The 22,332-nt window shown below is 39.5% G+C and overlaps 1 protein-coding gene and 1 long non-coding RNA gene across 2 annotated transcripts; one reads left to right on the top strand and one right to left on the bottom strand.

Annotated features, from left to right (window-relative positions):
• Nucleotides 1–232: 232 nt before the first annotated feature.
• Nucleotides 233–5,169, bottom strand: LOC123381863. The gene is made up of 2 exons (XR_006589372.1): nt 3,488–5,169; nt 233–1,209 (listed from the first exon to the last, which is right to left on the bottom strand). It is a non-coding gene; the product is annotated as an uncharacterized LOC123381863 (long non-coding RNA).
• Nucleotides 2,840–21,945, top strand: SMARCE1 (SWI/SNF related, matrix associated, actin dependent regulator of chromatin, subfamily e, member 1). Its single transcript, XM_003996834.6, has 11 exons — nt 2,840–2,930; nt 4,952–5,003; nt 5,177–5,220; nt 8,191–8,295; nt 13,258–13,338; nt 14,274–14,405; nt 14,666–14,837; nt 17,835–18,007; nt 18,768–18,869; nt 19,501–19,711; nt 21,670–21,945. Exons 2-11 carry the CDS (start codon nt 4,997–4,999, stop codon nt 21,876–21,878), a joined length of 1,236 nt encoding a protein of 411 aa, XP_003996883.1. The 5' UTR covers nt 2,840–2,930; nt 4,952–4,996; the 3' UTR covers nt 21,879–21,945.
• Nucleotides 21,946–22,332: the final 387 nt, after the last annotated feature.

The raw sequence follows: 22,332 nt of genomic DNA, 5'->3' as shown, positions 1-22,332 counted from the left end.
CAGAGCATGAACGAGGGAGGGGCAGAGAGAGAGGGAGACACAGAATCTGAAACAGGCTCCAGGCTCCAAGCCATCAGCCCAGAGCCTGACGCGGGGCTCGAACTCCCGGACCACGAGATCGTGACCTGGCCGAAGTCGGACGCTTAACCGACTGCGCCACCCAGGCGCCCCAAGTATTCTCCCTTTCTTAATTTTGCAAATCTTTGGGAATGGAAAAAGAGCCAAGCAGAGAAAAGGAGGTAACTATTTATTCACTCCACAATCATTGAGCACGTGGATGTACCACACACTGTTCCGGATATGAAACGTCCCCACCCTCAAAGAGCTTTCATTCTGATGGGAAGAAAAAGGCAACAAAATAAATACATAGTATGCCAGGTGGTGATAAGAGCTATAGAAAAACAAAAACAAAGCAAAGCACAGACCATGGATAGAGATTGGGAAATGAGTTGCAATTTTAAATAGGTCTGAAAAGACCCACTGAGAAGATGACATTTAAGCAAAGACCAGGAGGTGGGAAAGTGTATCAATGTCACTACTCCACACAGATCCCCTTTTCTTTTTCCGCCACTTTTGTGCCACCTCTTTCCCACTACAGTGTAACATCCGGCACCTGCAGGACTGCCTGGAAATGACACACAGGAACACCTGCCCCAGCACCACACTTGCCCAATCCCCCCACCATAACCCCAAGTGCAGGGAAGAAACCAAGCTGGAGGTGCTGGACAAAACCAGAGAAAGAAGGTACTGAGATTCTTGCTGAGGCTTTCATGTATCTTACATTAATCTTTTATATGTCTTAGATGCTTTTATATTAAAAAGGTGGTTTCAAGTACAATTGACCCTTGAGCAACATGGGTTTGAACTGCACACGTCCACTTACACGTGGACTTTTTTTCAATAAATATATTGGTAAAATTTTTGGAGATTTGCAACTATTTGAAAAAACTTGCAGAGGAACTGCATAGCCTAGAAATGCCAAAAAAAAAAAAAAAAAGAAGACAAAGTTAGGTATTACTGTTAAGAATATAGTATGTATTGGGGCTCCCGGTGGCTCAATCGGTTTAGCGTCCAACTTCGGCTCAGGTCATGATCTCCAGGTTGACGAGTTTGAGCCCCAGGACGGGTAGTGTGCTGGCAGCTCAGAGCCTGGAGCCTGTTTTGGATTCTGTCTCGTCTCTCTGCCCCTCCCCCGCTCATGCTCTGTGTCTGTCTCAAAAATAAAAATAAAATAAACATTAAAATTTTTTAAAAAATATAGTGTATAATACAAGGCATAAAATACGTTAATCAACTATTCATGTTATCAGTAAGGCTTCCAATCAGAAGTAGGCTATTAATAGGTAAGTTTGGGGGGAATCAAAAGTTACAGCTGGATTTTCTACTGGGGGAGGGGGGGGGAGGGCATCTCTAACCCATCCCCCTAATCTCCCTCCTTCAAAGTCAGCTGTACATTATCTCAAGCACCACTCAGACTACCTGTCATCCTTTGATGACCTCTCTTTTAGTCGTCCCCTTCAATTTCACTTATCTCCATTTATGACTATGAAAATATTGAGAGTGGAAGAATTAGACAAAATGTTACTTATGCCTGGCTTTGCAGACTTCTAGAAACGTCCTCATCTCTGCTGGCATGCCCAGGATGGTGGCTAAGAGCAACCCAAAAATTCAGTCAAATGTCAACAGTGTTTTCAAGTAATTACAGATCCTTCTCCCTTCACAGCGGCCCACAGCATGGGTCAGGTGTTTATATACCCAAGGAACAGGGTACTACCCGGTAAACCAACGGACTCACGGTTTCGTGGGAAGAGCCCTGGACTAGACCAGAAAGCTGCCTCAGTGCACATTTATTGAGCATCTAACAATGAACCAAGCCCTAAGTAAGCATTGGAAATAGAAAGATGATCAACGGAAGATGACTGAACCTTTGCTCTCAAGGCCCACAATACGCTCGAGATAGCAAACACAGTCTGATACAAGAGAGTGGGTACAGAGTATCATAAAGTTACCCAACTACCGTGGGAATTCAGAGGAAGGACTATTGGGGGAAAGTTCCAGGAGGGCACCACAATGAGAATCTGAGCAGGATCCGGAAGGACAGAGGTGTTTAAGCTGAGAGTGGGGATAAGGCAAGGCAGCACTGGGCAGAGACGGGTGGCATCCCGGCGCCGCAAGGGCGCACAACCTCGGGCGAGGGGATTTACATCTCTGGGCCCCGGCTCGGAAACCTGGCAATTCGACTCCACTCGCGCTTGGAAAAACTGAAAAGGTCCGTGTTGCTTTTGGTCAAGGGTTATTGCCCAGCCGTTAAAGCAGGAAGCCCTGCGAGGCGCCCGTGGGGACCGAAACTCCGCGAACCGAGTCGTCCTCGCCTCCACCCCTCGGCTCGCTGAAGTATATACTCTTGTTCCGAGAGAAAGAGCAAGGAAGAACCCGGAAAAAACAACCACTACTCCCCCCACCGCCGCGAGCGCGGTGGGGGCCTGGCCCGCGCGGCCGTAGTGGTTCTGGGCCTTTCTTCTCGGCGCGAGCCCCGCCGTCTTTCGGCCCCGCTCGTGGAAGCCGAGACCCACGCTTTCCGCCACGCCACCTGCCGCCGTTCGGGCTCCGCGCGGTCGCCGACCAGGCCTCGGCCGCCGCCGGGCCCCTCCGCCCCCTTCGCCGTGACGAATCGGCGCCAGGCCCGGAGAGTGCCCGCATTCGGGGGGTTTGAGGAACGTTTGTGGCCTGAAAAAAAATCCCTGACTGGGCCAAACACCACCGCGTCCTCACCTGAAGGTTTCCTTTTGCAAAAGAGTCGGGTGAGGGCTGGAAAGCAATTAAGAAGAGTGTGGAAAGTGCGAGTGCGGACGCTCCGGACGCGAGGGGCGGGGCGTGCGCGGGACAAAGGAAAACGAGGCCGGAGCTACGGGCGCTTTTTCTGCCCGCGGGTGAGTGTTTCCGACTGGGCCCGATCGGGTCGGGAGGGTGGCGAGTCGCGGTGTCCCTGCTTGGCTGGACCTCGAGTTCCCGGGGGTTGCTGAGGTTCAGGCTGGGCCGCGGGGCCGGAGCTGGGGGTCGGTTGCGGCCTCCTTGAGGCCTAGCGGAGCCGGAGCCGGGAGGGAGTTCTATCTCGGGCCCCTCCTCGGCGGCAAGATTTGCCCCTGCCACTAGCCCCGCCAAACTGGTCAAGGCACCCATGCATTCCCTTCTTTAGTGGAGTTGCTGGTGAAGTGCCTTCTCCACAACAACCTAAAGGAAACGACCTCAGGGGAAGCCCTGGGGCGAGCCAAGCCCTTGGTCCCTCCCCCCCAGGAAGGTGGTTTCCCTGTGTTTCGGCAACGACCGAGGAACTTGTGGCTTAGAGTGGAGAGCGAGAGCTCTGAAACAGTTTGGCCTGGGTTTGAAACCCGGCTCTGGCACTTCCTGGCTGTGTGGCTTTAGACAAGTTACTTAAACTCGCCGAGACTCCCATTATTCCTGTGTAAAGTGGGTTATCAATACATACCTCGTAGGGTAGTTGTGACCATGAACCGAAATAAGTGATAAGCCTGCCCCGTATAAAGTGTTCAACAAATAGCTAGTATTTTATGCCAGGCACGGGGGATGGATCCAGTGGCAGACAAATGTACAAGCTCACGCTTAGAATTTATAGTAGCAGACGAGAGCAATAATTTAAAAATATTAGCAATAAAGTGTGATGTACCAGGGAGCTTTGCCAATTATTGTCAGGGATCCCCGCAGCAAGGCCTTCTGGATGTTGACAGTCCCTCCACCCACACCCCACCCACTCCCTATTGTGAGCGCAAGGAAATCTATCTGCACCGGAGACCATGGTTTCTGCCCCTTCCTTAAGAGGGAGAGACCCAGGTTGGGCCATTGAAAAATTTCTTTCCACACAGTCCTCTTATTCCTTATGCTCCAGGGAATTCCCTTAAAATGTAGAATAGAAGCAAAAGCATCATGCTTGTTTTCACCTAATGTTCCATGAAAGTATTCCAGTAGTCATAGAAGTTATTTGCTTCTTTTTTAAAAATGAATGCTTGTCTCTTTGTACACATCGTGTGTGATGTATTTTGATGTGAGGAACAAGCTCACGCGGGTATGGTCTGGTTCTGAGCTGGTAATATTAGGACAAAATGTATTAAGAATTGAGCTAGGTGCTGGGACTGCAATAATGAGTTAGATGGTCTCTATTCCACAATCTAGCCATATTAACAGGTATGATACAATGTAATGAACAATATTATGGATCTGTAAATTGGATAGGAGTACAGATGAGGAAGCAACTCATTCTTCCCGGGTAATTTATCATGAAATTTATCATGAAGATAATTTATCATTATCTTCCACTGTGGAGATAATATTTTGAAATGGGCTGTGAAGGGTTAATAAGAGTTTCTCAGGTAGACTCTCAAAGTTATTCCCAGGAGAGATAAAGTTATTTGCCACCATTAGAGAACGTAAAGCTCACGATCATACCAGTTACCTTTTGCGTTGCCTCCAGGAATAAAATGCTGCCTTGTTTTAATAGAAGTTGTTATTCTAAGAGGAAGGTAAAGCTGCTGTTCATCAGTGATCTGTCAGTATCTGGTAGGCCTTGTTGGGGTGGGCCCTGATAATACATCACATTTTATTGTCATTGTATTTTTATCAGTTTAATTAAATGTTCACATGGCATTAGCAATATGTTTTCCATGCAAGAGGTGGCCCAATATCATAAGAAACTTGGAAGTCTATGTCTAATATTAATGCTAATATCCCCAGTAATTTGTTTTAGTTGTTTAATTCTGATGAGCCAAATGACCTATAAGAACTAGTTTCATGCAGAAAATTGGATTATTAGAAGATAGTGTAATTTTACTAAGAAGTACCAATTTAAACTACCCTATTCTTCAGGGAAACATCTCTTATGCTTGCTGAGTTTTGATTCTCTTTTTTTTTTTCTTTTTTTTTTCTTTTTTTATTTTAGTGTCTCAGATTCATTCTTAAGGAACTGAGAACTTAACCTTCCAAAATGTCAAGTAAGTTTCATTTTTTATATTTATCAATCTATTAATAAGAGACTAATGCCCTAGCAAATGGGAATTCCAAAATACTCTCATTTTTTTTCTTCAAAACAGGACCATTGGTAGTTTTGTTGCATAGTATTATATCTCAGTTGTTTACAAGAAGTTATTTATTTTCTTTCAAACAGAAAGACCATCTTATGCCCCACCTCCCACCCCAGCTCCTGCAACAGTAAGTTTTAATTTTCTTGTTAATGTAATAGCCAAGTCTGGCCTTGATACAAAAACCCAGATGTCTTCCAGTGACAGTCACTCAGTCATCACAGCAACAGGATGAAAAATTCAGCCAAAAAACAGCACTTCCTACTAAATAAAATAACTCTTTGCATCTTACCTTGAACCAACCCCAACATTAAAAGAAACATACTGCTGAAATTCCAACCTCCTATGCTCAGTTCTTTTTTTTAATGGGAAATAAATGATAAGTTTAACACCTCTTTCTAGTTAATCTCTGTCAAGACTCTTAAAAGTTAATATTGAGTGAATACTCATTCTGCCATTTGATATTATTTTTAAACCTAACCTTCAAGTGGTTACATTTTTCTCTCCTTGTTTATATATAATTTTCATATTAAATCAAATAGTAAAGCTTCCAGTTCTATAATAACACTCATTGTAAATGTTTATTTTTCAAGCTGTTTAAGTAAGGATTTCATTATCCGTGGGTCAGATCCTGCCTATCGAATGTTTCAAAGTTTCTAAATACTTGTGAACTAGGTTTTTCACCCAACAAGTTCTGGCCCAGCTTGGACAGCATGTAAAATAATCATCCAATCCACAAAACAGATATAACAGGAACTGTTCAGGCCTTGCTGAAATGGATTCCTTGTTGGGTTTTTTTTGTTTGTTTGTTTTTGTCTTAACAAAACAAAACAAAACACTGTTAACATTGACCATAGCCTACAAAAGCAATTCTTTAACAGCTATCAGCCCTCCTTCCTTACCCCTTAGCCCCAAAATTTCAGGCTAGTCTACTAATTAGGTCCTTGTGTAATTTTTTTCTCCACTCCATGACTCTTCTTACTAACCCTCAGATGTATGCTTTAGTTATGTTTATCAACAATTTGTTTTTCCTAAGATACTTCTTAAAAGAGATACCGTATCTCATGTTCTCATTTCAATTTATGTAACATACAATTTCAGAAGTTACTTCCAGTACTCTTAAAGTCCTGTGTTTGGTTTGTTTTCTTTCTTAAATCAAAGAACATTTCTTATGACCATCTCCTTGGCACTCTGCTAGTGGTTATACAGGTGGAGTTGAACAGTTGAGATTCCTGACCTCAAAGAGCTAACCATGTACTTCAATTTTGGAAATGGTATAATTGTAATGTTTTAGTTTTGATTTTTTTTTTAATTCCCTTAATTTTCTGACATTATTGCCTCATAATGTTGAAGTGATTCTCATTCTTTATGCAACCTTTGAAGATGTCATTTTGACGTAAATATTGCCTCTGACACTGTATAATCTCTTGAAGACAAAAACTTGATTTTTTGAGATAACAAAAATAGCTCGAAAACCAAGTGTCCCCTTATGACTTCTCAAATGTAGAAAGGGATTTTTTTTTTTTTTGGCCTTTCTTTAGTCCTATTTCTGTACCATTGTAATTTCACATTGACACATAAAATACAGAAGACTAGGGATTAGGACATCCAACAGAATGGATATTAAATGAATTATCCTCCTTCCTTTTCTTTTTTTTCCATTACCTATTTACCATCACCACCACCACCACCACCACCAATACCACCACCAATACCACCACCACCCAAATGTACCACTCCAAGTAACATACACTTCTTTTGTGCCTTTGATACTTCATCTGTGTTTTGCCTACATAAATATGCTTAATTTGCGTCTTTTATACCTATACAGACTAGAATTGCTCAGTTGTTCTCCTAAAGAGTTGCAAATGTAATATCTGCTTGAATATCTTTCTTTTGGACACTTAGGATATGTGTAGCGGCATGTTTTAGAAAATTGTGTTTATAACAGCTTCAGCTTAGTTGGGGTGTGTTAAGTGTATTTTACATTCTACACGTGAAGACTAATATTGTTAATTGCATGTTAAAATTAAATTAGTTGTTTTGATTGAGTTTCATTAGGTTAAATACCCTACTTTTGGTTTCTCTTTGCTACATCCTTTTTATGCATTCTACCTTGATTCTCATGAACATCGGATGTCATTGTTTTAACCATGAGGGCACTACTGTCTAAGAGCCCGTTTGTGATTACATCAACATACAATTCAAAAAGAAAAATTCCATTGCTGCAGTGAGCAGTTGTGTTTTGAAAGGGTCAGAGCTATCAAGAAACTAGATGAAAAAGGAGAGTTCAAGTCTGTCGACTAGAAAAGTAGTTTGCATTAAAACTAAATGCAGAAAGTGTTCATGATTGACCTCTGGGTGATGGATCAAAGAAGAGATGGAAGAGAAAGTCTAAAAAAGAAAGACTGGGTTGAAAAGATCAGATAGCACCCCAGAATTAAATCCATGCATTTCTTACAAGTCTTTGTTTTGAAATCATGTATGTGACATCCATTGAATCCCACATATGTTCTTTTCTATTGACAACTCTGGCTTCCTGATTTGAGTATCTTTTCATTTCTCACATTATATAGAATGATTTAAAACTGTCTTTGAAAACAGTACATTTCTTGTTTTTATTTGTTTTTAATAGATAAATACATCGGCAGCATCTACATAACTGTCAAATAAATCACATTTTGTTTTGCATGTAAAGTGTTTTCAGACTTCTAGTTTATCACACTTCAAGCCTTCCTATCTCAGACATGTATTGCTAAGTTGTTATATCATATTATTGAACATAAAGTAATCCTGAGTGTTTGACACACCTCAGTGTGTTGCTTATTTCAGAAAAAGCACACACATTCTCACTCACAACAAACACCACTGGCCCCCCCGCAAAGAGGAAAAAAGGGAAGGAAGAAAGAAAGAAAGAAAAAAAAAAAAAACACTTGCAGACTGGTTTCTCAATGAAAGAAAAAGAACAATTACAACACATCATTGCTTGTTTAAATTCAGGTTGCTTTTGCATGCCATATGCAGATCATTTTTCATTTCTGTGTTTTCCTCGTTTGAGCTCATTTCTCATTCGTGTTTTTGTCTCATTTGTTTCCATCAGCAAATGCCCAGCACACCAGGGTTTGTGGGATACAATCCATACAGTCATCTCGCCTACAACAACTACAGGCTGGGAGGGAACCCGGGCACCAACAGCCGGGTCACGGTAGGAGAATCAACTATTACAGCATCCGGCAAACAACTGGATTTGACCAGAAATGCCTCCAGAGTTAGGTCCTTTTGAGTCATCAGCACAGCCATCTAAAACAATTTTTTTAACCTGGCTTTTTCAGTATTTTAAACATTCGTTGTACGATTGTACACTGGAAAAAAAAAGTAGTGAGATCTGGATATGTATATAGAAGAAAAGAAGAATCCATTCTGTTTGGTGGTTGGTAGAGATAAAGCCCTGGGCACTGCTTATACTATATGTAGACAAACCTGGAATTTATTACAGCTAAAATACCCTTTTTGAGATAAAGAGTATCTTTCATTTAAGGTCATTGACGTCAAGCTCAAGGACTCAGTTTCTTAATAAAAGCTGGGCTTACGGACCTGAGCTTTTTTCGGTGGCCCACCAGTTTGAACTGCTGCACATAATTGTTTGTCTTTTGGATTTAAGAGCTGACTTTCTGTGATTCATTTCTCTCCAGTTAAAAAGAGAAAAACATTTTCATATCACTTCAAAGAATTGCAGAATGCAAGTTGAATGTGCCAGACCATTTTGAAGTGCATTTATAATCCATAGGACAAGGGTATGATTTCTGAAACTGACGATGTTTCATTTAAATGATCAACTTAAGACACCCAAATTGGGTAATGTACTTCACATTTTCATTTTAGAATCATCTTAAACTACAGTCAAAGAAGCTTAAGTACCAAAGAAAGATAAATGTGAAAATGATTTACCAAAAGCAAATAAAAATAAATCCAAAAGCCAAATACCTACATACATTGGAATGTGGCATTGGTGAGAATTTTTACAACCCATAATGGCTGTAAAATTTTTAATACTTGGTTTTTGTTTGCTGTATTCATAAATAATTGAATTAATGTGACTTCAAAAGAGCCCTCTCACCCTGTAGTCAAGCTAGAGCAGAAAGCTTGTAACTATCAAACTGTATGTCTATCTTGGTAAGCATATTGCTTAACTGGATAGTTTTGTTTGTCTAAATTTTTCATTGTTTCTGCATAATTTGTACTTCATAAGCATATCAAGTTTTATGTGCCATGCATATTTCATGGTATCTGGAAAGAATTTTGACAAGTGTGTGTATGTATGCATTTCACAATGCATACAGTTTTTATGTGCATCGGTACGTGTTTTTCCCTGGCCTAAATGTGTTTCACAGGTATAATGGGTGGCAAGGTTATCCGATGATAAAGAACATTTAATTTAAACAAGGAGCAGAATCAATTTTGGATCATTCATGTTAATGCAGAAAATTATTCATGGGGAGTGAACAAGAGAATGATTACATTTTAATAGCTCTATACAGTCAGCTCTTGATTATCTATGTTAATGGCATAGAAATGGTGATAAGTGTAATATTAGAATCATTTGTATTTCAGTTTGTATAAGCATTTTGTTCCTAACTTGGATATATCTGCGGGAATTCTCTGTTAATAAATAGAGATCATTCAGGAGGAAAAGGAAAGGTCACTCGCTGTCTCAGGGCCTGTGAGTCAATGATCTGTTTCTCATTCCCTCTTGGAGATGTTAGAACCCAGCATTTGCATTGGGCACTAGTTTCCGGGTCGATTAGTGCAGGAGGGTTGTTGGGCATAGAAAATTTAGTATCTTGCTTCTTTGTGGTGGTTTTCTTGGTATCATTGTCCTCTCAACACCAGATTGAAGGGTAATCAAACTGCTGACTAGACTTAACCTGAAGGGCCTAGAAACTGAAGGATTTCAGCCTGTGTTAACCCCAGCCCCTTCAACTTTTAGTCATCTCTCCTTTAGGTCACTGAATCGCTGTCTAAGAAAATTAGTTATGCCTGAAGTTTCATACACCTTTTTTGTATATCTAACTTAAGCTTTGTTATGACTTAACAGATCTGATTTTGACCATGATAAAAGTGTTTTATTTTCAAATGACCCCAATTATGTGTTACCTTTCCCTCACCCTTTTTGGCTCTTAGTTGGTATTATTGTATGCAAATAGTCTTAAGTCAGTGATTTGAAGGAATGCTTCTGTGAAACCCCATCAAGTAGCTTCCTTTAGGCTCTACAGAACATCTGGTTTCCCTGGTGATTCTCAAGCACTTGAATGGTTTTGAGACTATATGCAGTGTGTTGAAACCTCTTGGAGCACCAGTGACAGCTGTGAGACGGAATCCATTCCTAGTCAGTCCTTCTTCCCGAAGGTGATTAGCGTGCTCTTAAGTACAGGTGTGAAACCAGGCAGAGACAGGATGTTAAACACCGCTTATTTCTGTGCTGCAATGGAAATTCCATCCTAGAAGGAAACCCTTAAATGAGACCCCGCCAGAGAAAGCAGGGAATTGGAAGAAACAACAATAAAATCTCTTGAGTGGCCAAAATAAATTTCATAAAATTATGGTGATTCCCAGGAATTACTCTCATGTGAGCACAGTTGTGACAAGCATAGTCACAGTTACTTTCCCCAACTCATTGCCAGTTAGAAAATGTAGAGGTGGACAGTTGCGGTTAGAGGTAGCTTTCTTGATAGAAACACGTGAAAAAACCCTCCAAAACCATAACCACTGGGCCATTTGGTAAAGGGGCCAGCAGCTTTTCACTCCTCAAGCTAGAGGACTGCAGGAAAGCAGGGGGTGTTTCTAATGGACTCTTCTCAAAACAAGGTTAAAGTGTCTTAAGTGCAAACTGGTTTTGTGTGTGTGTGTGTGTGTTTTCTTTAAGAGTAATGTTTAAGGCATTGTAGAAGTCTGCTGAGATGGCAAATAAATTAGGGATGTTTAGTGATATAAATCTTCAGTGTCCTGAAAACCTGCTAGAATTTAACTTTGTGATTCTTGTTTTGGGTTTCTTTTGTTTGTATTTATAAATTGACTATCGTTGTAATGAAAATACAGCCTCAGTATGTAGACGATTTAGGTACCTTCCTTTGGAAGAAAGGAGGAGAAATAAGCAAATCCATTAATATTATCAAATGTGGTTCTCTGAAAAGTAATCAGAGCAAATATTACTAGAATTTGTTTTTATAGTGTTTTAATTCGATATATTTAAACAGACCTTTTAGAATTCTTTATCGCTTTAAAAAAATCTGTGAGTGGCGGTCTACCAACTTCAGTTATTGGCATAATTCCAACTTTATTTGTAACCCACTTCATGGAATTCTGAAGATTTATGTTGGAGATGCTGTCTAATAACTTTATGAATGAAAAATGAGACCTTTGTGTGTCTTGCTCTGAACCCACGATTTAAGTTTAGCCTTGTAGGAGTTCCCTCACCCCTCGTTGAAATTGCTGCAGACCTGGAGACAGATCTTCTCTTACTGGCTGTTCAGATCACTGCTGTTTACAGTTTCTATCCCTTGTGGCTCACCTCCATTGCCCGCTGCTGGCTAAAACAAAACAAAACAAAACAAAACAGGGTCTGTCTGCATGGGCACCAGCATGAATTATTGTATAAATGTGTAGGAGTGGAAAGAAGAGTGGAAATCCTACCTCAAAGGTGATATGCTTTCTAACAATTTCATGTATGAAGAAGCAGAGTTACTGAAAAATATATAAGGATGGAGAAAGACCCTCCTTGGAGGAGGAAGCGTTGTTTGAAAGCAGTGGAATTGGGGCACAGATACACTAATCTCTGAGCCTTGGACAAAAAATAAGGTTGTAATTGATGTCCCACCTCAAAAGAGGCGTTTGTCCAGGGTTTTATCATAACAACTGAAGGGCAAGGGAACAAAATGTCACTAAGTCTCTTTATAAGGAGTTGCCAGTCTCTGTCTTTTGATAATTAGAGTGAAGCCAGCACCTCTTCCCCCTCCCCCCAGCCTGGCAAGGAGAATCAATATCAGTTGTCTCCTAGAAACTGGGGGGAAATATATGATTTGGCCATGAGTAATTTATTCTGGGTCCTACATCAAATGTAGTCATATGTGTTAAAATGAAACTAAGTTCAGAAAGAAACACTCTTGGATTGGAGTTATCTGGGGTGCTCACTAGAAGCTCTTTGGTATCTCTTGCCTAGATATTAGCCCATAGAATGAACCAATCTCTCATTTTCTTTGCTTTGTTTTTTTCTCTAACTCACCTTTTTCTTCTCTAGCTCACCTTTTTCTTTACCTTTTTAAAAAATATTTTGTCTTCCCTCTTGTTTTCATTTTTCTTTGTTCCCACCAACCCCAAAATTTTTAAATCAATGTAAGGTAAGGCCTCAGAAATAACTTAATTGGGCCCTGTGTCTGCCATTTCTCTGTTCCTGATAATTTATTTACTCCGGCACTGTTATTAGACTCAGGACAAGAAAAGGCATGACTTTAGTTTACGCTTTTGGATCCCCTCTATAAAAACCACTAGATACAGACAGAACCTTAAGAAAAATAAAATGTGTAGTGCTGATAAAGGAAATAAGGGTTGTTTTTTTTTTTTTTTTTCTGTTTTTGAACCTAGGAGGTAGTTTTTGTAGGGGTGTCATTGATGTGGGGGTGCAGTGTATTCCTGAAACTGTCCGAGTAGATACAAAGCCCCCCCTCAGACTGTGAGTGTGGTAAGTGCTGAAGGAGCCCAGACTCGGGCAGATAATCAAGTGTTGACTGTATGTGTAATGGTAAATTAAGCACAACAAAAGGGTGCTAGGTAATGTCCTAACATGAGACATGTGATATGTAACTCTATATTTTTGATGTATGGATTATTATGTAATACTTTGTTCTTACAGCCAGGTTGTCAAAGCAGTAGCAATAAACTGCTAAGTAAAATATTTTAAAATTTTGTGCCTAAAGTCATTTTCTTTATTTTCTTTTGATGTGAACATTTCTGAATTTGCAGTGATAGCTATTTTCAGTGGAGAAAATATAAGAATCTTGTATCCATGGACGAGTAGAAGAAAGGCGCATTAGAATTTGTTAAGGGACTCTCTTTTCATTTTGCTGGTGAACTACTTGCGATTGAATAATGAATATATTTAACTCTTTTGTAGGCCTCCTCTGGTATTACGATTCCAAAACCCCCAAAGCCACCAGATAAGCCGCTGATGCCCTACATGAGGTACAGCAGAAAGGTAGGTGCCCAGGAGCCAGAGGGGAGTGAGGACTGCTGTCTTTGCTTGTTTGCTTTCCATCACATTTCATAATGGCTTAGCCAGTTTCTCTGTGCACAGAGGGAAGGATAAGGAATTGCAGTTTTTAAAGAACTTAGTTCTGATTTCAGAATTCCAGAACTAAAATCCAACAAGAATAACATGATTAAATAAAAATGGTCTAAATCCAGAAGGTAATGTTATGTAGCCAATATATAGTCTTTTGGAGAAATTCAGTGACATGAGACAAGTGTGAAGTGAAAAAAGGAATACAGGACTACATCTATTTATTTGTGTCATATTTTTTATTAAAACAGTGGCAGCTATATGTTAGTTTGAAGGAAAAAAAGCCCAGAAGGCAGTAGTTGTCTCCAAACAGTGTAAGCTTATGGTAATTTTTATTTTCTTTACATTTCTTAAATTTTCCCTCATGTTTTTATTTTGTTCTGTTTAGTTCCATTTGGTGACAAACCTGTATTCTCTTAAAATAACAAACACAGCCAGTGTCTTTATTAATGACAAGAGCATTTAGCATATTTGCCACTATTTAGAAATTTTGGGTCATAATTACTGTACATGTATTTGAAGATAAGGTCTGTTGTGTTAGCAGATTAACCACTTTCCTTCTAAATTCTGTGAACCTTTAAAGAGACAGAGACTGTTACTAGGTTAGTTCATCTGAACTGTTAACAGTGATTGGAGATGTCTGAGATCTGCTGTGTATTAATCCAGCAGAGTATAGATGAAATGAGATTGGCCAGCTATTGATAATTGTTGCAGCGGGCTGATCAGAACACAGGAGTTTAATACAATTCCCTCTGCTTTTGTTCATGTTTAAAAGTTTCTGTATCAAAAAGTATTGTTAAAGGTCTATATTTTTAGGCATCAATACTGAAATTTCATGTTTCCTTTTTAAGGTCTGGGACCAAGTAAAAGCTTCCAACCCCGACCTAAAGTTGTGGGAGATTGGCAAGATTATTGGTGGCATGTGGCGAGATCTCACTGATGAAGAAAAACAAGAATATTTAAACGAATACGAAGCAGAAAAGGTAGAATGGGGACCACAGCGGGATGGAGACAATATAAAATGCATAAACATTTGCTTGTTGTATAGAAAAGAAACAAAAGATCTAATCAGCTAAGGCTGCACTGTCTGTCTGCCTGGGTCAAGTCCCTTAATTTTTCTATGCGTCAGACTCCTTGTCTGTAAAAAGGAAATCATTTTATCTTTTGATATTCGAATGAGATAAAGGTATTCATATAACCTGTAATATGTGAATTATAAAACTGAAAAACATTTGAATTTCAGATAGAGTACAATGAATCTATGAAGGCCTATCATAATTCCCCCGCATACCTTGCTTATATAAATGCAAAAAGTCGTGCAGAAGCTGCTTTAGAGGAAGAAAGTCGACAGAGACAGTCTCGCATGGAGAAAGGAGAACCTTACATGAGCATTCAGCCTGCTGAAGATCCAGATGGTAAAAAAAAAAAAAAAAAAGTGGGGTTTTGTTTATGCATTCTCTGAGAAGTAAAATTACAAGGAATTTTTTAAGTTTGTTTTTATTTCCTATCCTAAATGGAAAACAAAGCATATTTAAGTGCCATTTCAGTATTTTCATTCATCATTTTAAGATCTGTGTATGAATTTCCCACAAGAAAAAGATATCTTTGTTAGTGCAGAAAATAGCAAAAACTATTTATTGTTTATCAGAATCTTTATACTCAGAATGCAGGAAAGGTTTTTGAGTCAGAATTTTGCCTTACCTGCTTTTAAAGAGCTGAATGCCTTCTTGTTATGTCCTGTTTTCTTATTGGTTCCTTAAGCTTGCTGAATTAAAGGCTCTTAAGGGAGAAGGTTACTGAGTGGGTAGAAGTATAACAAATTTGTTTGCCATTTAATTCAGAAATCCAACATAACTCATGGTGACACGTGAGGGAACACATACAAATTTTATGCACATGTACAAATGTATACACATACAAATAGCAGAGCTTCCTGATGGGCAATCTGTGACTAGGTTGCAGGCGTACAGATTAATCCCGGGTTCTCCACAGCCAGGCAGGGTCTGACACTGCACGGAGCCTCAGAGTTGGCCTCCTGCAGCTATGACCATTTTCCTCCACGAATCAAGCCTGCTGTACAAATAACATTTTCTCACTGTGTGGCTGTGATGTGGAAAAGGCCAGAAGCTCTAGCTACAAGTAACAAAAACATCAAGAAAATAATTTAAGATCCCATAGTGGTAACAAAGAGGAAGCTTGTAAGAACTTTAAAAATAACATTGAGGGAGGAAGCAATAATGTCACCTAAACACAATGAATAAACATATACCCAGAAGGAGAGGAAAACCAATGGTTTTTTAAAAGAATGGACTAGGATGTTGATAGATATTCACATAAATACAGAGTAGAATAGAATACTGTAATTAATAATAGAGTAGAATACAGACTAGGAACAATGCCTAGTGTTAAACTCTGTTTAACAGAGTCAGCAGTGCTTAGGACACACTAGCAAACACAGACCAAAAATTACTCAGATTGCATGATTAATGCAAGAAAAACATACTGAACTAAAAAATAGAAGAAGATCCAGTCCACAAATAATTGAAAGGATGGTGAGGGTTCAGTATAAGAGTACACGGAAGCCACAAGTAGAAACAGTTAACAGTTTTTGTTAGGTGAAAGGTGGCTGCATGAACATCGAGCAGGATTGCAGAGATTCATTCAGAAACAGTCTTCAAAAGATCTCTTCTCTGTTCCTCAGACTTTGGCCCATTATGTTTTGTAAGTTTAAGATAGGAACTTAAAGCTGCTGGTAAGAAAGTAAGGTGAAAATAAAGATGCCAGGATAAGAATAACTTTAGACCTTGGACTTATGCCCCCGAACCGAGTAGAAAGAGGAAGGTTTGGGAGGTGAGGATGAGCATCAGGCCAAGAGAAGGGTGGTCCCTGTGAGCACAGCAGCTGCCAGCTTCTGTTACAGAGAAGGCATACACAGTTTCCACACAAAGCAGTGAAAGGTTTTTTAAATGGCATTTAGAGAATATTCATGAGATCAAGTAAATAGCTGGAAATTAGAAAATAACCAGAAAATATAAGCCTACTCCTTCCCCCCAAAAAACCCAAATTAGACAACTAGAAGTGGCAGGAAAGACAAGTCTAGATTGCTAAGACTTGATTTCCCCTCCAAGTGGTCAACACTGGCTCCAAGTAATGAAAGAAAACATCAAAAAGCAAATACATATATATAATTTAGAGGTAGCATGAATATACCATGTATAATCTCAAGTGTGAATATGGAAAACTTCCTTAACAAATAGAAAAGGTCACAATCTTTTTAAATAGTACTCTTTCTTTCAGTAGTTTTAATTTTAGAAGTATATGTCCTAAAGAAATTACTCGAAAGGAGACAAAAAGTAATTTGCACAGCAGTTTGTAGCAGTGGTATTATGATGATGGGCATTTTAGGAACTACTTGATTACCAAATGATAATGGAGGTGCTAAACTATGATAGAGCCACACAATTCGGGCCTCTAGCAAAGTATCCTAAACCATGGTCCCTCCACCTTTGGTGGGCCACTAAGATAGTTTAGGTGGGTCGGAGAGGAACTTCTATTTTAATGTGTATTGCTTTAGAGGGAGCTTTTTTTTTTTTAAGTGAGTTAATTTAAATAAATATGTTAAATAAAAATAGTACAGATTATTATCAGGTATGTCCAAAATCACAGAGGTGATAGAGCAAGGGTTGAGAAGAAGGAAATACTGTTTCATAGCTATTAAAAATAAGCATATAAGCCTGATCCATACTATATATGAACCTGAGTGAATGAAAACAAAGTAATAGCTTTACAGACTGGCAACAACTATATTCGTATGTGGATTAATAAAAGTAAAATTTGGTATTAAACATTCTTTTCCTATAAAATTACTTCAGGGCTTTAATGGTTTTTTAATCGAATGAAATGTATATGCTTGTCTGGGAAACAGTGTTGCTAGAGATAATGTTTTCTCCGCGGTGGGCATTTTCATTACTTTATTAAAATTAAACAGGGACAAAGACACTGCCCGGTTCAGATGTTGTCATTAGGTGTAAATGCCTTAAATTACTACCAAGAAAGTGAACCATTCAGCAGCATTTCACTTTTGCTGTAACATGCAGCCTTCCCGTTGATGGATTTCCAGGCCAGAAGACACATGGCTTTATCTCATTTGTGTTTCAACCAAATCCTTCTAGACACATATCATCACTTAAAGATTTTGTGAGAAAAACCAATACCTTGGCCAGTGAACATGTTATGTCCTCTGTATGACTTTTATCACGTGACTGCCCCGGTGCTCCCACAATGCCCTTGTTAGGCCCCGTTGTTAGACCAGTGAGGGCCATGGCTCCTTGGTAAAAAAGCATTAGCATTGTTACTCTCTCCTGTTTATGGTTACTGGTGACCTCATTTCCCGAACATCTTGTTTATTCCAGATTATGATGATGGCTTTTCAATGAAACATACAGCCACCGCCCGTTTCCAGAGAAACCACCGCCTCATCAGTGAAATCCTTAGTGAGAGTGTGGTGCCAGACGTTCGGTCAGTTGTCACAACAGCTAGAATGCAGGTCCTCAAACGACAGGTCCAGTCCTTAATGGTTCATCAGGTAAAGTCACAAACCGTTTGTTATAATAAGTTGGGCCTGTGTCACAGGCCCCCAGTGGCGTGATTCTATACCATGCAGCGGTGTGCCTGTTAAGTATTTCTGTGTTCGTTGTAATCTGTTCCTGATTCAGAGAAGAGCTAGAGGAAATGGAGGTTTCCCAGGGATTTAATAAGTTGTTAAAACTGTACCAAAGACCCTTGTGATGGAAAGTATGTCCATTCACAATTTTAAGACATCCTATCAACCTTTACTGCTTAACTAAATATTTTTTTCTGAAGAAATTAAGCCTGAAACAATATTCTTTAACAGCTACTTGTTAATTGTAATCATTCCTCTATACTGCATTTTTTGCTTTTAAGATCTTAGCTAGACACATTGTGTAATAAATGATTTAAATAAAAAATTCAAAACTTTTGTCACACTGTTAAAAAGTGTAGACTACTACAGGGGTGCCTGGGTGGCTCAGTCAGTTAAATGTCCGACTTTAGCTCAGGTCATGTGATCTCATGGTTCGTGAGTTCGAGCCCCACGTTGGGCTCTGTGCTGACGGCTCAGAGCCTGGAGCCTGCTTCAGCTTCTGTGTCTCCACCTCTCTCTGCCCCTCCCCTGCTGGTTCCATTTTTCTCTCTCACTCAAAAATAAATAAACATTTTTTTAAAAAAGTATAGACCGCTACAAAATGAGATGTAGTTCCAGTGTTTGACATTTGCTTTTGAGAAAGTAATTCAGTAATAAGAAAGCTGGATCCTGTGTCTTTCAGCGAAAACTAGAAGCTGAACTTCTTCAAATAGAGGAGAGACACCAGGAAAAGAAGAGGAAATTCCTGGAAAGCACAGATTCATTTAACAATGAACTTAAAAGGGTATCAATTTAATGTGTTCACTGTACTTTTTATCACTGTCTGTTATTTTTTTTCTCATTCTTTTTTCTAAAATAGTGTTTTTATTGAATGTTACTCACTTTCAAATAGAATTAACTCTGCTATAGCCAGTAAGATCTTTGTTTTATGAGATTATTCCCATTTTCTGGCAAAATTGCAGTAGGTTTAAAATATAAAAACACACACGTGTTAAGTCCATAGACTCTGGACCCTCTGGTGTTTTAATTTAAACTCCTGGAATCATGAGTTTGTTTTCATTTTATTGATATTTATTCATTAAATGTTTTCATTAAATTGAGTTTACAGTGTGTACTTTGTATTAAAACAAGTACATCTAATGTTAGGTAGCTTGAGATAAAAAATGGAAGCCTTGTATATAACCCAGTACTTTCAGCATCGCCTCCCCAACCATTCTGCAGTCCTTGGGGTTACATGGCTGCTTTCTTTTCCTGTAGACACAGTTTCAGAGCAGACCTAGAACCATGTTTTTTCCCTTCCTGTATACACGTACATAGTTCCTAGCCAAGAAAGCCCCCTTTTGAAATAAAATTTCTCTGGTTCAGAGATTGTAAGAAAAGAACATTACTAAGAGCGTTTTCTCTCTTTCTGTTAGTTGTGCGGTTTGAAAGTGGAAGTGGATATGGAAAAAATTGCCGCTGAAATTGCACAGGCAGAGGAACAGGCTCGCAAAAGGCAGGAGGAAAGAGAAAAAGAGGCAGCGGAGCAAGCTGAACGCAGTCAGAGCAGCATGGTTCCCGAGGAAGAGCAAGCTGCCAGTAAGACCGAGGACAAGAAGGATGACGAGAGTGTCCCAATGGAGACAGGTGAGCTGCCAGTTGACAGCAAAGTGAATGTCAGGGTTATTCTCTGTGTGATCTACACATTTCTCTGCAAATCTTAATCTCTGTCCTAGATTCAGCTAAAATGTTGGTGTCAACACAAAACAGCAGTGGGGCATTGGTGTTTAGTCTGGCTATTTGAGGTCTCAGGTATTTGCCCAGATCGAGGCATCATTTTCTAGCTTGGGAATATAAAGTATAATGATACAAAGGTTAGGATCCTGGCCCTGGAGTCAGACAGATCTGGGTCTGAGCTCTTTCACCACCTGCTGGCATATGACTGGACAACTTATTTAATCACAGGTTCTTCGTGTAAGTACTCTGGTGCCAGCCTCTGAGAAGGAGTGCCCAAGGATAAATAAGGAAATGTATATAAAATCATTTAGTATTGGATTTGATGTAGTGTTGGCAGTCAGTATTTTAGTTAGCCTTTATTGCTAAAATGTGATTTGTGGTTGTTGCTTTTAAGGATCAGGGACACCTGCAAGGGACACCTGCAGGCCAGATCCTTTCCCACCGCCTATTGTCATAAGTAAACTTTTTTGGAATATAGCCTTACATGTTGTCTGGATGCTCTGGGGCCACCACAGTGTAGTTGAGTGGTTGCAGAGACTGCCTGGCCCACAAAACCTGAAATACTTGACTGTCTAGCCTTTACGGAAAAGGCTTGTTGACCCCATCTGAGAAAAGTTCTTACTACCAAGCCTACTGGTTTTCCTGTTTAAAAGCATTTCTCAAAGCGCAAAATAACATGTCAAACTCACATAAAATATTGATTAAACCAATTACTTGAAATTTTGAGATCGCCTTACCTTAGGTACTACTTTGACCCTGTCCTGTGCCCTGTGCAAACAGGACTGAGCTCAAAGTATCATGGGAGATACAGCTAAAGGCTCCCTGGACCATCACTGCAAAAGGGGGAGGGACAGTCTTCATACTTGGTATTCAGCTGACAGTTTCTGATTTGACATCAGGAAAACATTTCATGGAATATAGATCTCTTTACCAGATGTTTCTACAAGATCTAATTCAGCAGATTAGCATTTCAGATAGTCAGATTTTTAAGTTTCATTATCTGACTCTTTTTCTGCTTTGAACATATTTTTTATCTTAACAAATTTGGAGCATGAGCACATTTTTGTGGTTAAAGCAGGAGCTTGAGAATTAGGGTATGGAGTATGATTCTTTGCTTATTTTGCAAGTAGACAGAACACTCTGTCCTTTGCCTCTGTTCTGTCTATGAGTAGAGCATGCCTGTATAGTATTTACTTAGATTTTATCCTTCTAGCTAAAGAAAAAGACGAAATTGAGAATATTAGAGTGAAAACTTCGTGCTCTTAATTTCGTACAGAAAACAACCCAGCATGACATTTAACAAAGTACCTAAAATATCGCCCTTTTATCATTTCCACACCTGCTTTCTTACTAATTAAATCCAAAGCACTCCAGAACAGCATTGTCCAATGGAAATAAAATGTAAGTCGCTGTGTAATTATAAATTTTCTAACGGCATGTTTTACAAGTAAAGCAGAACAAATGAATTAACATTAATAATATATTTATTTGTTTAACCCAGTATGTCTTGAACAAGATTTTAACATGTAATCAATATTTTTTTAAGTATTACTTTTTTACATTCCTTTTTCATACTAAGTTTTCAAAATCTGATGTGTATTTTATACCTGTAGCACATCTAAATTTAGAAGCTAAATTTTCATCAGAAATACTTGATCTGCATTTAGCTTTTGTAAATTTACAGCTAAAAAGTAGATTTGCAAACCCAAATTGTTTCAGGGATGCTAACAGTGCCTCAGTCATGCTGGCTCTTAATATTACTCATGGTGAGTGGCTACCATGTTGGACGGTACAGCTCTAGACTGTCAGCATAATTAGAAGAATGAATTTGTGTCTTGGAACTAACAGTGACAGATGTGTGGTTACAGAGGAGACACACCTTGAAGAAGCGACGGAGAGCCAACAGAATGGTGAAGAAGGCACATCTACTCCTGAGGACAAGGAGAGCGGGCAAGAGGGGGTGGACAGTATGGCTGAGGAAGGGACCAGTGATAGTAACACTGGCTCAGAGAGCAACAGTGCAACCGTGGAGGAACCACCAGCAGACCCCACACCGGAAGACGAGAAGAAAGAATAAATGTTGCCTTGTTTTATGTGTTCTAAATACTTTTTTAAATGAAAAAAAGATGTTTTTTGAGTTTTAATGGTGTTATGTGGTTTGTGTATTAATATTTTTCTTGTCCATATCACACCACCAAATGCTTTTGGACCATTTAGCATCATGAGCCGAATGGCACAGTCACCTTTCTTAAGCCGTTGTGAAGATGGTTCTTTTCTTTGGGTCTTATTTCTAGCCCTCGACTACTGAAAGCCTCAGAATTTAAATTAATTGAGAAAACACCCACCTCTTTTAGAGAGTTCTCCTTTGATGCTGCACAATCCGACTCTTACGAATGCCTTCCTATAGCTCACTGGGGTGCTTACCAAAGCCATAGCTTTAAACCTCCCGGTCCCTGTCAACAGTCTCCTGAAAGTCCCCTTTCCTGTAGCCTTCCACAAAGAGTAGCTTCTTGAAAACGTTATCATGTATG

Source organism: Felis catus, chromosome E1, assembly GCF_018350175.1.
Source record: "Felis catus isolate Fca126 chromosome E1, F.catus_Fca126_mat1.0, whole genome shotgun sequence".
NCBI classification, from domain to species: domain Eukaryota; kingdom Metazoa; phylum Chordata; class Mammalia; order Carnivora; family Felidae; genus Felis; species Felis catus.
Note: the sequence above shows the minus strand (reverse complement) of the source record. Positions and strands in the feature narration are given on the sequence as shown.